This window comes from Argiope bruennichi, chromosome 10 (assembly GCF_947563725.1).
Source record: "Argiope bruennichi chromosome 10, qqArgBrue1.1, whole genome shotgun sequence".
In the NCBI taxonomy this organism is placed as follows: Eukaryota; Metazoa; Arthropoda; class Arachnida; order Araneae; family Araneidae; genus Argiope; species Argiope bruennichi.
Window position 1 is genome coordinate 51,968,773 of NC_079160.1, and position 19,608 is coordinate 51,988,380.

General features: G+C 28.6%; 1 protein-coding gene across 1 annotated transcript; it reads right to left on the reverse strand.

Moving 5' to 3' along the window:
• Positions 1-3,196: 3,196 nt before the first annotated feature.
• Positions 3,197-18,394, reverse strand: LOC129989350 (myogenesis-regulating glycosidase-like). Its single transcript, XM_056097837.1, has 3 exons — positions 18,157-18,394; positions 6,955-7,262; positions 3,197-5,797 (listed from the first exon to the last, which is right to left on the reverse strand). The coding sequence occupies exons 1-3, from the start codon at positions 18,266-18,268 to the stop codon at positions 3,797-3,799; spliced, it is 2,421 nt and encodes an 806-aa protein (XP_055953812.1). The 5' UTR covers positions 18,269-18,394; the 3' UTR covers positions 3,197-3,796.
• Between the last annotated feature and the right edge of the window lie 1,214 nt (positions 18,395-19,608).

The following is a 19,608-nucleotide window of genomic DNA, read 5'->3' on the forward strand; positions in this document are numbered from 1 at the left end:
CATTTTTTTAAAAGTAAACTTCAGAGAGAAAATATTGTATCATCAAAAAATGTAAACTTGAGATTTTGACAAATTTCCGCGTTTCAAACCGTCCCTGGCACAATTTTCGCATTATACATGGCGTGAGCTCAATAATTCAAAAACGTTTTGAATTAGGTTGATGAAATTTGGTATAAAGTCTTTCACATCAAGTTTGTAAATCTCTATCAAATTTAAGTGAAATCCGTTTTTGATAAAATCTGTCTGTCCGGCTAATCTGTCATGATAATCTGTCAAATATAAACTAATACGATAACTAAAAGCTAGATGGATAGAATTTTTTACATAAATTTATCATCTAAAGTTAGATATGTATCACATTTAGAATCAAATCCGTGAAAAGGTTAGCATTAATTGGTCTGTGCTTTCACAAGCATTCAAGAACACAATGATATAAATATATTGTACTACAATTGTAATTCTGTGTCAGATTTTGGTTTGAATCGTCAGGGAAGAAAAAAATCCAAAATATATATTCGATTTTCTAATATTTTTGTATTAGGGATTTTCTATCTGTCCCAGGGATTAATCCCCAAAAAAATCATCAAAGATTACCTTATAATAAGCTTTTTCGTAGCTATTGTTCGCCAGTAGCAAATGGTTAGTATTACACAAGAGCAATGTATAATGTAAGAGAGTATGAGAGAAAGTTTCGGAAAGACCACTTTCGCTGGTTTTTCATGTATGTCGCATGACTCAGATGCAGATATTACGCCCACCTATAAAATCTGAGTTATAAAATTTTGACAAGGAGCTAAATTATATATTAAGAATATATTTAACTGTTTTCATATATTTTAGTGTAACTTTAGACAAGAATTTAGTTTTTCTGTAAAGACATCATTTTTTGAGCTTGTGTCTTTTTTTGATATATTATAAAAATTTAATGAAAATTGTGCTTTGTAATTGCTTATGGTCGTAGGGTTCTAATATTAAACATAATTTTTCTTTTAAAATTTTGTAATAATACTTTGTTGATTTTATTGAAATATAAATTATCTGATGAATAGCTAATTAAACTTAGCTTATGCTTCATGTATTTCTAATATAAGTCTGTTGTCAGCACTATTAATTTATATATATCTATACTTATAATAAAGCTCAATGTATGTGTGTGTGTGTGTTGGCGCTCTACAGGCCAGGTCATTTGACATACAGCTATCAAATTTGGTACATGTATACCTTAGAGGTCGGGAATGTGCACCTGGGGTCCCTTTTTTTGAAATTTTAATTAGAATTTTAATTATTAATTAAAAACTAACTTTCCCGCCAAAAAAATCTTCCATTTTCCCCACAGCTAAATGAATAAAGCTTCAATTTTTTTTTCTCCCAACAGTAATGAGGCCAGCGTTAATATTTTTCGGCGGATTATTTCAAACGATTCTGTTTATTTTCTTAATGTTTTATGCATTTAAAAGTAAACATTGTTGATTAATCCATGTTTCAGATTCATTCTGAAGTACTTTTGAATTAAAATAACACAGAATAAAGGAAATTAAAAATGTATAATCTGCATAGCGTTACCCCAACTGGCGTAGAAAAATTCACGCATTTGCGCTGCCGTAACTGGCGAAGAAAATTCACGCATGCCCATTATGTTCTGATTGTTGCCATGACAACCGTTATCAGCGGATGATTTAAATTATTTTTAGGTTAGTTGCATGCTTTTGTAATTAAATTGTATTTATGTTAGTTATATATTTTTTTGTATATGCTTATAGTTTTAAGTACATCGTTTTTTAAGTAGTTTTTTGAAACCTGCTTTCGACCGATTATTTTAAACGATTCATTTTCTTAAAGTTTGATGCATTTAAAATTAAACATTGTTAATGAATCGATCTGTTCATGATGAATCTGAGAAAATTTTGTTGGCAAATTCTTGAGATATTACATAACTTAAGAAAGATATTCTTTAGTGCCCATAAAGTTTAAACGCTCAGTGACTCTATTATCAGTAATCATATTATTAAAAAAAATGCTTTGTTTCAGTAAAAAATATTATTATATTAATTGCAGTTTAGTCATTTCCATTTTAATTTTAAGCATAAATTCTACCGGAACTAACAGAAAATTAGAGAGATACATATTATGCTATGGCTGAAGGATTTCATATTATTATGAGTGAATTACATGACTATCAAAATTTGAAGCTTTAAAATATTTGATGAAGAAGCTATTAAAGTAGGAATTACATAAAATATTTAATTATTAAAAGTTTAACGAGCATTAAGATTTTCGAACCGGCTGGTCGCCAAAGGTGGCTAGTATATATATATATATATGAACCTGTTTTTGTAGGGAAAACGGATAATATTATGTATTAGTATTCATAATTCACTTATTTGATACGAAATCTTTCCATTCAACGAAAAATGCGCTCACACTCATTTAAGTCAATCGTAAATTAGTTTCATTGGAATATTTTTCAAAGCGACATATATGCTTTATTAAAAATTACAAACAAATATTTATTAAATTTTATTTATAAATAAATCCTTAGTGTGCTAGTCATTTTTATTTATGTGAAACAGACATTACAAATAGTCCTTATTTTGTGATATTATATTAAAGACACTATCAGCTATTCATATTTAAGCCAAAGAAGAAAATTTGGGACAAATGCAAGTCTATTACATTTTTCTCTTTGGCGATGTATTCCACTATATTTCGAAATTTCTATATTCTACTATCTTTCTATATTCAACAATTTTTATATATTGTTTTTTTTTAATATTACAAAATAATTTTATTGTATTTAAAAAGCATATAGAAAGCATATTTTAACTTTTTTATTTAATAAATTCTTTATTTCCTAGGTATAAGATTATTAGAAAATATCAAAGAATTTAGTAATAATTGTGAATGATGCTAAAGATCTTTTAAATTATCTATAACAAAGTTGATAATCTTGTTATTTCCTAATCAATTGGTTAAATTAGTTATCCGAAAGAAACCAGCATTCTTATTTGTTTATTTTTGAAATAAGAATGTATAAGACAGAAAATATAATATTTTGTTTATTATTCCGACACAAATATTCTAATAGTATTTTTTTTAAAGATTTTATGTCAACTTGTTTAATAAGTTGCCAAAATAATCTTTTCTCACAAAAATTTATATTTTTTTGTGAAATTTCAATGAAAATAGTTATGGGATGGGAAAATTTTTATAAGATTTCAATTTCATTATTATCCTAAAAGCTTGATATTTTATTCAAACTAATTCCATTATTTTATTACAACAGTAATCACTAAAATTGATCTTTAACAATTTGAAATATTTTATTTAAGTTTTAATACTGCAAATGCTGAAAGTTTTCCCTATTACATAGTTATTATGATTATTTAAAACGTTCGTTGCTCCGACTCACGTCTATGTTCGGACCATTTATCTAATTAGATGAATCTCTTTGCTATCTCTTAACTGTAGTAGAAGAGAGGTTATCTAATTTGAAGTGTGAATCATAGACCAACGTGTTAAAAAAATAAAAACATGGTATAAATGAACATAATACTTTGATGCTCATATTATCCAAAATATGATCATTAAAATACAGCAAACATCAATGCTTTACGATTATTTATGAAAGATGTTAAAACACTGTTATTGTAATGAACAGTATCAAGACCAGTCTTCACAATATTAGTTGCCGAAAAGAAGCTCTTGACTAAGCAATGATTTGATAAAAGAAAATTCTTTTCTTTTGAAGAAAAGTTCTTAATGAATTGAACTCTTTCAGAATAAAAAATGATTTTTTTCACAAGGGTTCTGTCGTTACACTGAAATATGCAACTTTAGTCAATGGCACAGGATAGTTATGCAACCATTTACCACCTCTTCTGACCTCACCTAAAAGATGATCTTTCCACCACCCTGCTGGTAAGTAAATATCTCTTATTCTTCTACCTTCTTCCAAAATTGGAGCCACCATTATTTTTTCTCCCACTAAGAACTGTGATCCACACATCTGGGCATTCACATCATCGGGTGCAATCCACCATAAAGGTCTTACAAGTGGAGCTGCTGTCGTTGAGAATTGTTCCAAAGCCTCTAGATATATAGGCAATACGAGTTCTTCTCTGATACCGAATAATTTGTAGACAGTATCTACAACTTCCTGGTCATAATCACCAGGTGCTATAGTAAATTGCACAATGGGCAAGAAAACAACCAATTCCATCCAGCGTAAATACAGTTCTTTCGAAGGAATTTCACCACTTCCATCGCCTCCAACAGAACCTGGGTTCACTAAAGGATAGCCAAGAATGCCAAGTGTTAAAACTTCTGGTATAACAGATCCAAGACCACTCAAACTATCCCAAGACACAGTTCTGGGAGTTAATCTTACAAATCCTGGAAAACTTTGTGAAAGAAAGCCTACTTCTGAACCAAGAATGGAATTCAGCTTTCCTGAAAAGGATAAATAATGGATAAGGAATAAATCTGGATTGATTGAAGTCGTATGAAAGGAGTAATATCTAGGCAAATACGTGGTTTGACCGCCAGTGAACACAAATCCATCAATATCGTACTTTTGTTTTAGTTTTAACAGTCTTTCTAAAAACCAACTGGAGGTCACATTATTAGTAAAATCTAACAGACCACATAATTTGCTGTGCCATTTTGTTAGAAGTGGTACTTTCTTCCATTTATCTGAAACGAACAATCTTTCTGAACTCGCTTGTTCGAAAATGCGTGTGGGTAGACAGACAAATGGATGTATTGTTAGAAGTACGCGAAATCCTTTGTTATGCAGAATTTTTAAAATCTCTTTAGGGTTTGGAAAATTTGTGTCGTTGAAATCTAAATTTCCTTCTTGCTTCTGCCATCTGCTGTCTAGAAGCAAAAATCCTGGCAACTTAGACGTATATTCCATTATACGATTTGCAAATGCTTGTATTGATTCTTGGCTTAAAACTTCCCTGGGAGAAGCCACCCAGATCGGAGACATTAGAAACACTTTGCCACTAATATCAGTCACCAGTGATCTGTAGTTCAGCATCATTTCTTTGTGAAGGGTACGCATATTTTTCCCTGTGCAGATAGTATATTTCAAAACAATTGGGTTGGTTATTTGGTAGGGAAAATCCTTGTCTCTTCTTGATTCTAAACAAAGGTAATCTTTCTTGATGGTAACATATAAAGGAACATCCGAATCCGCTTGAACTGCTACTCCATCGGAAGACAACCAATACCGATCTATTATGCCACCGAACATTTCTTCTACTCCATCGCCTGTGACTAACGGATGTGACTGATCTCCTGGGGTGCTCCTTAGGGGCCACTGAAGCCCTCTTTGCAAGCCCATGCCATACCAATGAGCATTTTTTAAGGCAATACAATCCCGAAGGATTGTTTCCATAGATAAACTCGTCCAGTGAACATTGTAACAGCTCAGATTTGAACTGTGCGAGAAATTTATGTGTAATTTGGCTCTGTATTTCCATTCTTCGCAAATCTTTGCAGGTGTCTGAGGGCTATGGATATCACACTGGTATGGATTCAAGTCACTTGGAATTCCGTCGCCCAACATCGCAGCAACAAGTTCGGTGCCGTCTTCTTTCAATAGATGAAGAACTCTTCTGCCTTCATGAAAACGTATCTTGTCTCCAATTGCGATCTGTAGCAACTGTTGCTGATACATGTGCCAGGTGAAAGAGCAAAGAGTTATGATTAGAGCGAAGAGAGTGAGAAGAATCATCCGGAAACGGAATTGAGGGGTTTTGCTCTGTTTCATGACAGCCCTTACCTTAGCACTCTGTAAAAAAAAAAAAAAAAAAGAATTTTTATTACTCATTAATATTAATAGTTTTTCTTATTAATTAAAACTGTTGATCTGAATAAAATGATTAAAGTAAAATAAGTATATAATCATATAAATAAGCATAAATATCTTGAGATCACATACCATCAAAAATGAAATAAATTTACTCCATGGAGCCATTCGTAGTTCTAGTGTTTTTAAAGAAATGACAACTGATTTTTTCTTCTGTTAATAAATTTTAAAAGTTAAATTAATTGCACATTTATAGACAATGTGAATAAGACAAAAATTTTCGACGGTCTGTTTTTACAGAATTCGTCGTGAAATGAGAATCGTAGCGTTAATGCAAACACTGAAAGATAAAAAGAAAAGAAATTGTTTAAAAGGAAAATTAAAAGCCTCAAAGGTTTTCAGATAACAGTTTTAATGTAGTAAGAATGAAATAAAAGACTATTTTAAAATAGAAAATACTTATCATCTGCTGTCAAATGATGAGATGCAATATTGTTTCATTCTATTTTTTTTAATGTTTCAAAGAAAATGGTTATGGCTTTTATTCTTTTTATTCTATTTTTTTTAAAATATGAATACAACAAAGCTTGGATAATTTTACTTTCATTTAAAGTACTTTTAACTCGCATATTTAATAAAAGCGTTGTTTCCACCGATTTTAAATTTTTTAAAGTATTTTTAAGAAAAAAATAAGCAATGCACAACTCCACGTACCAAATTTCACTCGTCTAGCTCGAAGAGTTTCTGAATTATCGTGTTTACAAACAAACAGACGGATAGACAGACATTATGTTAAAAATGTGTTTTTTGAACTCAAGGAGATCTAAAACGTATAGACTTGTCAAAATCTGGAATTCAAATCTTTTGGCGATTACAATACTTTCTCTACACTTCGTATACATATACGTATATTGTATACATACATATACGTATACGTATTCGTGTACGTATATTGGTTGTATATTTAGTCAAATTAAGTCTTAAACCTAGTCCTCCCTTTGATCCTTAAATCCAGACCATAGCACCAGACTTCTATGACTCCAATAATTATTTATAATTCAAGATCTTAAAAAACAATAGAAATTTTCATTTATTAACATACCCATTTATTTTATAGGACTTTAAATAAAAATACTCACCGAAGCTTGTATATTCTTTTTATATTTGTGTCTTCGTCTCTTCTGCTTAGTTGTTGTCCATGTAATATTGTCCAAATTCAACTTTAAAGCTGGTTTTCGATTTAGTTTCTTCTTCTTTGCCTGCGGCGTCGAAAGCGGAGAATCCCCGGGAGTTGTAAGGACTGATGAAATTCCAGTACCTGTGGAATCTATAGACATCATGCTACTGGCCAGTGATGACCTCGAAGTCATAACGGTCTGCGTCCAGCTATCCAACGATGACAAATCATCGTTGCTCGTAGCATTTCTTGGACGCATCTCAATTGCTTCTGTTTTTAAAGAAAAAGAGACAAAGAAAATGATTTTCATTGAATACCATTTTACAAAAACGTATCGTTGTAAGCCTGAACTATAATAATAATGATAATGATTTAAATATACAAAATTTCATGTACCACACTTTTAAAACGGAATAATTAATAATAATAATATTTTTTTTTCTTAGTCCCATATATATTTATAAATTTCTAATCCTATATATACTGTCCTGAAAATTTATGAATGTAAATTTTAAAAATCGTATTAATTTAAAACGTGGTATATTAAATATCTATTTTCTACATGGCAATCTGATGTATGTGTGAAATTTTTGCAATCGATTTTAAACTAACTGTTCAATGATAAAATCTGTATCGAACAGACAAGAAAGCGAGTTAATATTGCATTACTTTTTATTTCTGAACTATATTTATAACTTCAAGCCTGTAGCTCATCTAGAAATTGCATATTATTAATTAAAAATCCATTACAAAATTTGTACCGGACATACAAAGAAACAAGAAAGTGGGTTAATATTGCATTTCTCTAGTTTTGAGCTGTGTTTTTAATTTCTAGTTCATCTGGAAGTTAGTTTAATATCAACTGTAAAATTTGTACCGAACACAAGAAATCGAGTTTGAAAATTTGTACCGAAACAAAGACACAAGAAATCGAGTTGACGAAAACATGTTAAAAATATCAATCGACCCTCACTCCAATGAAAGGGCATTTTTTAACAGAATAAACTACGTAACAAGAACGTGGTGCTATTTTTTCATGGATCCGAAATCTATTAATAAGTAATTTAGAATTCATTTGCCGTAAACGAAAAGAATTTGAAATTCTATTAAATCTTTAAAGCCGATTCATTAACAATGATAGACTTAAAACAATTAATTAAATCATGTTCATTGACATGATGTTTTGTTAAATCACACTAATTAAATTTATCGTGCAGTAGTTAAATAATAGACGTTCAGATATATTTTTATAAACATAATATTTTTGTTAATAAATTTTGAATTTTTTTTATTCATAACTAAAATTGTTCATGTAAAAAATCAAATTGTTTCATTATGATTGCTTGTACTATAAGCCAGTCTCTATTTATTGACCTTTCCGTCGCTTATTTCACTACCAGTATCAAAAATATAAATGTAAAAAAGTACTTTGATAGATTTCGGTCAAAATTTGGTAAATGTCTACAATTTAGACAGGAAATCTGTGTATCAAATTTCATCTGTCTATCTCTTTCCGTTTGGTTATTATCGTGTTCCCTTGTACACAGCCAGGTAGACAGACTTTGTTCAAATGAATTTCATTCGAAAGTAAATAGAAATCTACAAACTTGGTGCTGAGACCATACACAACAGGACATATAGACGTAATTCCAAAAATGTGTCTTTTGGACTAAGGGAATTCTGAAACGTAGAGATTCGTCAAAAACTCGAGTTAGAATTTTTTTATTATTGCTCTACTTTCACTAAATATATTTCATATGCGAGGAAGTTGAAAAATAAAAAGCTTATACCTTGTTGATACGGGAACAATCTTTAGTCGGAAACGGAAGCCGTATCTCGCAGTAATCTCCTCGAAATTTCCATTTTAAAAGATGCTTTGAGATAGTATTTATTTAAATTTATGGAATCTCACAAAAGCAACTATGTCGCCAAAATTTTTTATGGCTCCTGAGAATACTTTTTGTGCAGCAGTCAGAAAAATATTCTAAGCTGTCAGCATCAAAGGTGAAATTTATTTCTTGATCCGCCTCTGTATGAAAATTCATCAATAAAATGATGATATACATCCACATCAATGTTTAAATTCAGCTTTTATTTGAATTAAATCATTCTAAAAGATGTTCATGTTTAAATGATTTATTACACCACTTGACTCAAAAATGGTGTGTTCATTTTATAGAATGTTAACTATCTTTGGCGACCAGATGGAGGTTGTATTTCAGGATTATTGTTTGTATTTCATTTAATTTGTATCTCTTAAGCTAATAATTCCCTTTTAAGGATAAAACTGTTACCTGCATTAGAGCCGTTCAATTTTAACAGTTTCACACTTGTTCTGTTTATTGTTTACATGAACCTACTTAATGTAATCGAATTCTATAACATCATAATACCACTACAAATTTAAATATCTGGATAATCTATTTCAAATTGCAAGTTGTCTTTTTCAGTTATGTGATTTTACTTTCTGGTTCCTTATTTAAAAAACCTATGTATTTAACCCATCGAGCGTCGGCTGTCCAGCTTAAGAATGTTCTTAAAACGGCCGCAGTCAAAATAAAGGTTGAACACAATTTACTAGAAAAGAAATTGGCAGAACGTTCCTAAACCGGCCTGGTATATTTTTGCTTTCCCCTGACCATTAACAACAGGGGGTAAACTTTCCCGCGTCTCGACCATCGCCACCCCCTAAACACCGGGGATTTTGAATAGGACTGACTGATCAATCAAGTAATAAATCTGTCGACGCAGGGCAATTGCCATGCGGTTTTTCAACTAAGAAGTTGGTTTTCGCTCTGAGAACTAAGAACTTCTCTTTTAATCTGCAATGTTTGCAGAAAATAGAATTTGTTCAAAAATAAATTTAAAAAAAAATCCGCAGTATGATTTTATAAATTTTTATTAGTAATAGAAAAATTTGTTTAATAAATTATTTAAAAGGAATTATCATTCATCAAATTGCATTAGGAATATAATACATTCTTTTTACTGACATTCAGTGAATTTTACTTAAGTTTTTTCTAATTTTTAGTTGTAAGCCTTTTACTCGCATATTTGGTATTCGAAATGAAAATAGCATGATTTATAGCTCCCTGATTGAAATAAATTATAAAAAATTATTATTAATTTAAAAATACTACATTCATTTCGGATATAAATCTGTTATAATCTGTTATTGAAAATTATAAATAAAAATTTATAAAAATTTTTTGTTTATTTTTTGATTTTTGTTTTTCATTTCATTTTTTTAAGTTTTGAAAAACAATAAAACAATCTTTTGTCAATATATAGTAGGTGAATATTTTAATGATAATATGTTGATGAAAATATTATTAACTTGAATATTTTTGACTAATTATCTTATTTTGAAATAATTAAAAAATAAGTTGAAATAATAAATTTTTAAAGTTAATTTTAATGCTAAAATAAGAAAACATAGTGTATCCATTTACTCACGAGGCTTATATCTGATAAAAATCATCATTTCATTCATATTTTTAATAAGTGAATATTTTGAATGTCAATTTCTTATATCATTCCTAATTTTGTCACAAATCTTGGTAAAAATGACTTATAGTCAGTGCAGAAATATTTTCATAAATCCAAGCATTTCTCTGCTGACAAATATTGCGAAGAATCTTTCTTTCATCTAACTCCATCAATGAAATCAAAATTTCAACTGTACCCATTTTATCAAGTTACAACATTATGATTTTTTATGAAAATTCGTAAATTATCTCGTAGATAATTTACGAAAAATGAGACTTAGCTGCATGTGTCCAACAGTTAAGAATTACCCTTTCAGACTCTTGCTTCCATGCTCTTCATTTCTGAACAATTCAAACGAATTTCACTGGCAATATTTATAAGGTATTTCGTTGCATGTGAATTTCAAAAGGTAGATGCACAATAAAATAAATGAAAAACAATCTAGAGTAAGTAATCATAACTTCAATAACGTTTAAAACCAGTGAGTGAAAATTAAGGTTTTTATTTCATTGCAACAATAAAAATACTTGCTACAAATTTTGGCACACTCATTAAAATAAAACAAATTATAGATATTAATGAATCTGTAATTATTTTATTATTTTACCAGTTCCTTATTTTTCCAGTTTGTGCAAGAAGGGCAGAAATTCTTCATTTAAATGATCTTATCCTCCGGTCACAAAAATTGGATGGGAGAAAATTTGCTTAACAATGACATTACATATTAAGAAGGTTGTGCTAAATCAGAAATAATATATATATATATATATATATATATATATATATATATATATATAAGTTATTTTATATTTTTAAGAAAAATAGAGATAAGCGTGAATTGTTACATCATAGAATTAATTAGCAAAGACAGGTCGGAGAATCATGTTGGTGTGATAAAGCAGCAAGTTATTGGTGGTCTAGTCACAGATGACTCATCGTGGTCTCATGATGTTAAAATGTTCTCATAATGTTAAATGTCTCATGATGTTCTTATCATCTGTAACTACTTTTTATCAAAGCAAAAATAATATTCACAAATCGCTTTTTAAAAATCCAAACGCTACTATTTTCGTAAATTATGAATTTTTAAAGCATAGTAAAAATTTTAATTAAAATTTTTCCGTGGTAATTCGAAGAAAAGTAAATTAACTAATTTGACATTTGTATATTAATTTATCGAATTTAAGCATATTTTACATCAATATATTTCATTATGGATGTGAAATTAAATTGTCTTCATTGTTGCTTCTATCATTTCAACCTAATTTTTTTCCATTGTTGATATCAAGATATGATCCAACTAATTATTTAATGCTGAGTATCTTTCAGTGGTATGCTTTTGTTAAAAATTCTGTTATACTTTAGATAAAGTTCAAGTGCAGAATCAAGCATTGGTGAAACATTTTTAGCTCATTTTTGAAAATTGCTATTAGGATTGCCCTTAGGAAGTGCATTAGAAATAAATTTCCTAAAGGAAGCAATTTTTCTATTGGAAACAATCTTCAGTAGTATCTGATCAATAGCCGAATTTCAACCAGAATATAAACAAATTTAGTAAGAAAACCCACTTGCATTGTATTAGTGAACAGAGAAATCGAATTTTTTATTTTATTTTTTAGTCATTACTTATTATTGAATATATTAAGAAATACGTCTTTAAATCTTCTATGAAAAAAAACTTTAATGGATATGAAAATCAAAAATAGTAGAGCACACACTTTGTTTGACATAAAATCTAAAACTGATTAAACAGCAAAGCTTAAAAACTTTTTTTCATAGATTATTGCCATAATACCCACGTTAACTTAATAAAAAGAACACCGCTTTCAGGAGTGATGAATTAATCTTTTGAATCCAAGACTCATAAATTTCAAGAATGGTAAAGATTAAAAGAACAACTCAAAACCTCTTTCAAGAAATAATTCTTGTCTTGCTGAATGCCTAGCAAGGGAAAATATCCTCCCTTTCAATGCAAGATTCGTATTAAAAGTACTTCTATTGTACAATCTGCCTGGCGCATGTTCTATATAACCCATTTTGAGACACTAATTTTCCTTGAATAGGCTGTTGTTCACCAGATGTAACACTTCTCTTTGTAATGTAACTTGGGCAACTTTAAGCACTAAACCTACCGACATTTTACTGCTTGATTTGATCGTAAAACTTCTTTTAACAATGCGAACAAGCCGAAAAACTACTTTCACATAGAGAAACACATGGATTTTCTTACCGAATACTAGCAATTGAAAGGAACCGAGATCCATAGATAAAAAAAGTTCTGAATCCACAGCCTTGTGATACGTTCAAACAGTAAGAAATCGTATCAGCCTTTAATGCATTTATTTAATTTCATTAAATAGTTAATGCTGTTTTATTGCAAAGCAATGATTATAATTGCACAGATACATTCATTAATTCTATTCTTCAAAGCAATATCATACACATCATCAAATTTTGAAGAATATAAATAAATGTTTTCCATTTATTAAATATATTTTCTTTCTTTCATATGCCAAACTTTTTTTAATAGTCCTTATTATTACCAAGTAATTTTTTTTCATTTACGCTTTTCGCAGCCCGTCACAAGACACAACTCTTCCTCCCATTTGAATGTGCTTTGATTTTTTTATAGAGATTTTAAATATATATTTATAATATAATTATATATTTTAAAGATATAATTTCTAAAAAAATATTTTTTATATTTATAAAAAAAGCGGTTTTTTTTATAACCTGAGCCCTCTCCCCCCCCCCGCCCAAAAAAACGAAAGACAAATATGATTTGCAAAAACCAGTGAACAACGCTTGTATTTAAATAGTGAAATAAAAAATAATATTAAGCAGTATAAGAGAATAATAGTAACTACATTTATCAAGATACTTTAAATAAAAACGTCTATAAAAAAAATTAAAAACGCTTTTACTAAAAACTCATTCTAAACAGTAAAAAATAAATAATTAGATCCAAAAATTTTCAAATTTGCCTTTCATTACGTATTAAATGCTTGGCCAAAATCTATATACAAAGCTTAAACAATAGTTAAAATTGCATTTATAAATAAATATTTGTCTCGCTTAATAATTTGGGATGAAAATAAATTTAAAAATTTTATATAAGGATTTGTTTTTTTATATTTTACAGCATTTTAATAAAAGTATTATTAAAAGTTCAAACGTACTTTTTTGCGAACTAATCACAATCATTAACTGTTATACATGATTATGACATGTAAATATGAGGGATTCCCTACCTTTAATAAGTATAATAGTTTTCATTTGGATATTAAATTTGTGGCGAAATAATGAAATATCCAAATCAGAAATGAAGTATACAGCTCATATCACCAATCGATCCTGCAATCGCGAATTCTTACGAAAAGCGTTATTTCCCCTTTTCGGGAGTTCGTTCCCCTAGTTGGAGGGACCACCCAAATTCTAACTGTCAGCGAAAACCACAAAATGACCTTAACAAGCAGATGACCCACCCCGTTTATTGCATTTAAGGGGGAAAGCATTGACGACTTTCTACGTTGGAGCCGGGTTAATAGCAGTTTGCGGAAAGCAACTTCCTACGTTCCAGCCGGGTTCAAAACAGTTTTCGGAAAGCAACTTCCTACGTTCCAGCCGGTATTCAAGAGACACGTTGGAGCGACTTTCTACGTTCCAGCCGGTTGAAGGGGTAATTAGCAAAATCTTATTTCCCTTGCTTTTAAAAATGATAGAAAATTACTCGACTAAATATTTGATGAAATAATGAGGATGGTTCGAAATTCCTTGTAAAAATGAAATCTATTTTTAAAATGTATGCAAAAAAATTAAATTGCCAAAAATCAGTGAAAAATTCCACGACAATTAATTTTGTATCAAATCACCAAATTTTCAATTATCAGCTAAAATACACCAATTTCTTGCTGAGGTTTTAAAAAACTATGGTTCTAATTAAAATTTCAAAAAAATAGATTCGGTATATACATTCTTATTTTCCACTGTGTATGATAGATACATTCTCATTTTCCACTATATATGATATATACATTCTCATTTTCCACAGTATATCTGTGCCAAATTTTGAATCTCTTGATCAAAAAGTCTGGCTTATAAAGTTCCAAAAAACTGATAGATGTACATATTCTCTTTTATTATCAGTAGAAATTTTCCTATCCTTTTCTCCATATAAACACATTTTTTTTAGTACCCTCAATCATTTTTAATAAAAGACATTTTTCCCTTTTTTACTATAAATTATTTGAGTATAATGCTTTGATGTGATATTAGCTATTCGAATTGATTTGATATATATATATAGTTCCTTTTTTATTCATATAAACTGCAGATGCCAAATAACAAGGCTTAAACTAAGAGAATTTCACTTTTCCAAATGAACTAATCTCTATTCTCTCATATCACCTTTTAGATAATTTTATACATTTCCCCTTAATACTTCTTTATATAACTGATCAGCAATGAGAAAATACCACTTCTTACTACCTGAGTATCCTGCTTTATAAAATATTGAGGTTTTATTTATATATATAAAGGCTAATATAAAAATCGAAGGAACGATTTTTTATAGGAAGACTGAGGGAGATGAGCTTTTTAATTTTGAGCAATAATCAAATGACGATCTGGCACCTCATTACTTGAATTTCCTACTGTTCTTAATTCACGTTACTGTATTGTATTAAACCCATTTACTGTTGTATACTCCGTGGGTTTTCATGGGCGGCATAAGGAATCACCCCCTGCCTGTGTTTCTCTTAGTTCTCTTAGTTGTCATTCCTACCTGTGTTTCACTTTTTTGCATTTTCTTTCAATCTTTTCACTTTCCTTTTATCATTGGATTCTCAGAATGACAAAGTAAGCACAAAATATCGAAAAGTGGAAAAGCAAGAAAATTGAAATAATACAGTTCTGTTATCTTAATAGACGATCCGCCACTGATTTTTAGTGAAAGGGATTCTCTAACATCAAATATTGATAGGCGCAGTTATCCAATCTGCAGATCTAAGATCATGATTCCGAAATTATGTCCCTAAATCACCAGGACCCTTTAACATCCCTAAGAATATCTTACAACAGTTGTAGCGTATTCAACCAAAATCACTGAGAACCACTTTTGAGATAATAATGATTTTATGTTAATAATAAAACGATAGTGAATAATCAACCTTCAAGTATCCGTAATTACTGAAAAAAATATGAAAAATCGTAATATTTTGTATTTAAACGCGTCTTTAATTGTAAGTTTTAGAATTCAGCCCATGCATGTAATTATACTTAATAGGAGACTCTTTTTCTAAGATGTTTATTTTTTCATTTAAGGGAAATTTTAAAGGAATTCCGAATATTTATATTCATTAAAAATAATAATAGAGTATTTTTGTCATTATTTGCATATTACATGAGGAAAAATAAAAGCAAACAACAAAGTTGCAATTAATTTCACAAAATACATATATATTTTAAATTTTACTGAAAACGTCTTTAGAGTTTTGATTAGCCTTGAGTGTATTTTTATGTTTACTCTAAAATTATTGAAATAGTCAGCCTTGAGAAAGCAACATGGAAGAACATAAAAGAAAAGATAAATAATTTTTCATTTTTCATTTATTTCTCTGTCTAAATCAGGGCCTTTTAAACAATGAGGCAGAATTGCTTAAAAAATAATTTGGAACCAGAAATGCTTTTAAGTCTTTATTGTTTCGGGGTTTATTGAGAAAATATTTAAGAAAATTCCATTAAAAGATAAAAATTGCTCTTTTTGATTGCATTTTCTTTTAATTGCTATCAGCCATTTGTTATTCATCTTTCACCTTTTGAAGTGGCAGCAACATTTTCGAAACGAAATTATGTCAAAAATGATTGTTAAATTATTTAAAGCAATGATTACCATATAAACAGAAGAATCCTTGCTATAAATAATTGAACTGCTATCAAATCTAAGTTGTTTATTTCTAGTACGAGAATTTTTTTTCAAGCAGAATGTCTGGAAAACCTATTTATGAAGATTTTGTATGATATACCTGCGTTGTTATAAAATATATTCAATGTTATACAATATTGAGAAGATGATGTAGAAATATTGTAAATTATCTTTTTCTTTCGAGGAATAAATAAATTAATCATTGTTTCGTCTTGGAGACGTTTTTTCTTTCCATTTGTGGTTGCCATGGAAACCAGCGCATGCGCAGTTTTTTTTTTTTTTTTTAGAACTTAGATACATTTTTTTTATGCTTTGCTCTTCAGATTTGTAATGTCTAATTAGAGATGTAATGGTGAATACCTTTGCGTTCGTGTGTGTTTCCGTGTTTGTCAATAAATGTCGTTCTGTGTTAATTTCGGTTATTTGATCCTTGCGAATTAGAAAATAGATTTTAGAAGTTAGTCTTAATAAGAAGTTAGTTAGATAATTTAAACCACTGAACCACATATTAGATTTATAACAGCGCGATTGCATTTAGAATAATTTGTTGAAAGCTCTGACGCTATAGACATCAACAATCATATTTGATAAATTACATATTAAATGAATGTCATATGCCATTGTATTTTAAGCATTTTGGGGTAGTAGGTAGTATAAATTGTAGAGTTCTTTTTTTACTAAATTGATTCCATTTAATTACACATTTTTTTCCATTTAATTACACATTTCAACAATTTTTAACCAAATTAGTTCATCAATGATTTATTTTAGGAATTTTTGTTTTTTTTGTTTTAGAGATTCTATGAAAATGTATATGTTTTTACTCTTTATTAATTTGCTGATTCGCATATATATTGCATCCACTTTTGTACATAATTATTTTTATTGTGTTTATTACTTTGTATTTAAATGAATATGTTGAACAGATAAAAAACTTGATCCATTATTTTGACAGTATTTACATTGTATAATTCATAATATTTTACAATTCATAAATTTGTATTATTTTATCTGTTTGACAACTAGCAAAATAACATTTTTTAAATAGATGTTTCCAGGGTCTTCCTCTGTCTACCTCCTCTAAGCAGCTATCTAACTGAAAATTCATTCACTGATTTTAAGTGTATATCATCTTTATTTAAGGAATTACGAATCTGTCTTCAGTTTCTTATCTGCTTATAAATTATAGCTTTAATGACAAATCAAAATAGATTATGATTTCCTATATAAATTTTAAATGTAAGAAACTTTTTTTAAATGCACTTAATTAATGATTAGATCTCGGTAAATATTCACACGAATGTTAATAACAGATTCACTTTTAGAATGGGGAAAAATATATAAAAATTAGAATTAAATTTTATGTAGGCAAATTTACTTTCTCCTTCGATTTACAATACGTCTTAGCAATTTGATTTATTTGCGCCATTATAGTACATGAAAATAAAAATAAGAATTTGTCTTATTGCCAAAAATGTAAATTCCATTGCATTTTCTGTGTATTTAAATCCAAATTTAAATATATTTCAAGATTTTTTTACAAGTTTAATACTTACGTTTAATATAATGCAATGAATATTACAGTTTCTATTACCAAATTCACAGTATTATCTTTTGTATAAAATTATTTCAAAACACATTATCAACTTGCACAAAATATCTGAATACATTGATGATAAAAATTAAATATTATATTTTCTCAAAATTTAAAAAACAGACGATAATTAATAACACAGTTTTTTTTGTAAATACCTGCTCCATCAGTTGGTTTTCTTAATTCCCAAACATCTTCTTGTGCATCAGGTAAATTATAAAAACTATTCACTGAGATGAAAGACAACCTATCAGGGTTGTTCTGCCACATTTTCGATTTTTTGTAATATTTAAAATTATATTAAATGTCTTTTCAAATTAGACAGCAAAATAAAACGTCAGCATATTTTTAGAATCACCAATGTACACTAATTCAGTCCATGAATGTCTAAGATAATTCGCGCGTGTTTGAAGATTTAGAACACACTGAAGCTCACTTTATCACCTGGCCTTATCTTTCGTCTTCAAGAAAACTTCACTTGGAATGAAAGTAATAAAATCCAAAAAGACTTATCTCTTAAAGTACTTATATTTCTCACAAGTAAACAAGGGTGTCTTGGAATGGAGCCGTATTTGAAATTCAGGAAAAATGATTATTTTGAAATAAACTGTGGCAAAAATAGAAATTTTGTACGTACACTTAATATACATTAATAATCGGAAATTAAATTAAATTAAGAAGAAAAACTAATATTACCATTATTAATAATAAAGAAAAATATGATTTCTCTGTGTACTAGCGCTCTATAGAACAAAACTACTAAGCTTAGAGCTATCAAATTTGGTACAATATTCTTTAGAGAATAAAAATACGCAAATAAAAGGATTTTTCAAAAACTTTATTTATGATTTTCATAAATTAGAAATTAAGAAATTTTGATGTTTTTCCGAATTATTATTCTCAGTTTTTCTCATAATTTCCGAAAATATTACAACATAAGACTAATTTTCACACTATTTTTAAATTTTTTTAAAATATATTTTTTTATTTGTAAACATTTAACTGTCTTAATGTTTTAATCAAAGTTTAATTAATATTAAGAGTGTTTTTGAGTATATTTTAAAATATTATTTTCATTGTTACAATGAAACACAAATCAATTTCATTCCTGCCACAATTATTTCATTCTGGATTTTTCTTCCTTTTCTCATGAAAGTTTTGTTTGTTTGTTTCTGTGACAATTAAGGTTTAACACTGGAAGTAAGAAATGACAATTTCTTTTTTATTTATTAGTTTTTAAACACTATTGGTCTTTTCTGTAATATAATTGGATATATAAGAATATATCATTTATCTTTTAGCTTAAATTTTTACTTTCTTATTACAAAATTATCAATTTTTTATTAAACCAGAAAAAGTTTAATTAAATAATCAAATATTGGATTATTAATTCAAAATTTAGACGAACTTACAGTAAATTAAGGAGAAACACAGCACAATTAACATAGTAGCACCATGTTTCATAAAATAATAAGAACTATAAATAAAAATTGAAGTTTTAAAATACTCTTTTGGAACATCCAGTAAAAATTAGTTAAACAAAAATAAAAAATAAAAAAAGAAGAAAAAAAAATCTTTTGTAATTCTTTACAAACAATAATCTCAGTGAA

What these genes read in the sequence shown, in the direction of transcription:
- LOC129989350 (XM_056097837.1), bottom strand. Translation starts at nt 18,268, where the DNA reads ATGTGGCAGAACAACCCTGATAGGTTGTCTTTCATCTCAGTGAATAGT. An exon ending in AAAACCAACTGATGGAGCAG is followed by an intron (nt 7,263 to 18,156) that starts GTATTTACAAAA and finishes CTTTAAAAACAG; the next exon opens with AAGCAATTGAGATGCGTCCA. An exon ending in AAAAGAATATACAAGCTTCG is followed by an intron (nt 5,798 to 6,954) that starts GTGAGTATTTTT and finishes TTTTTTTTACAG; the next exon opens with AGTGCTAAGGTAAGGGCTGT.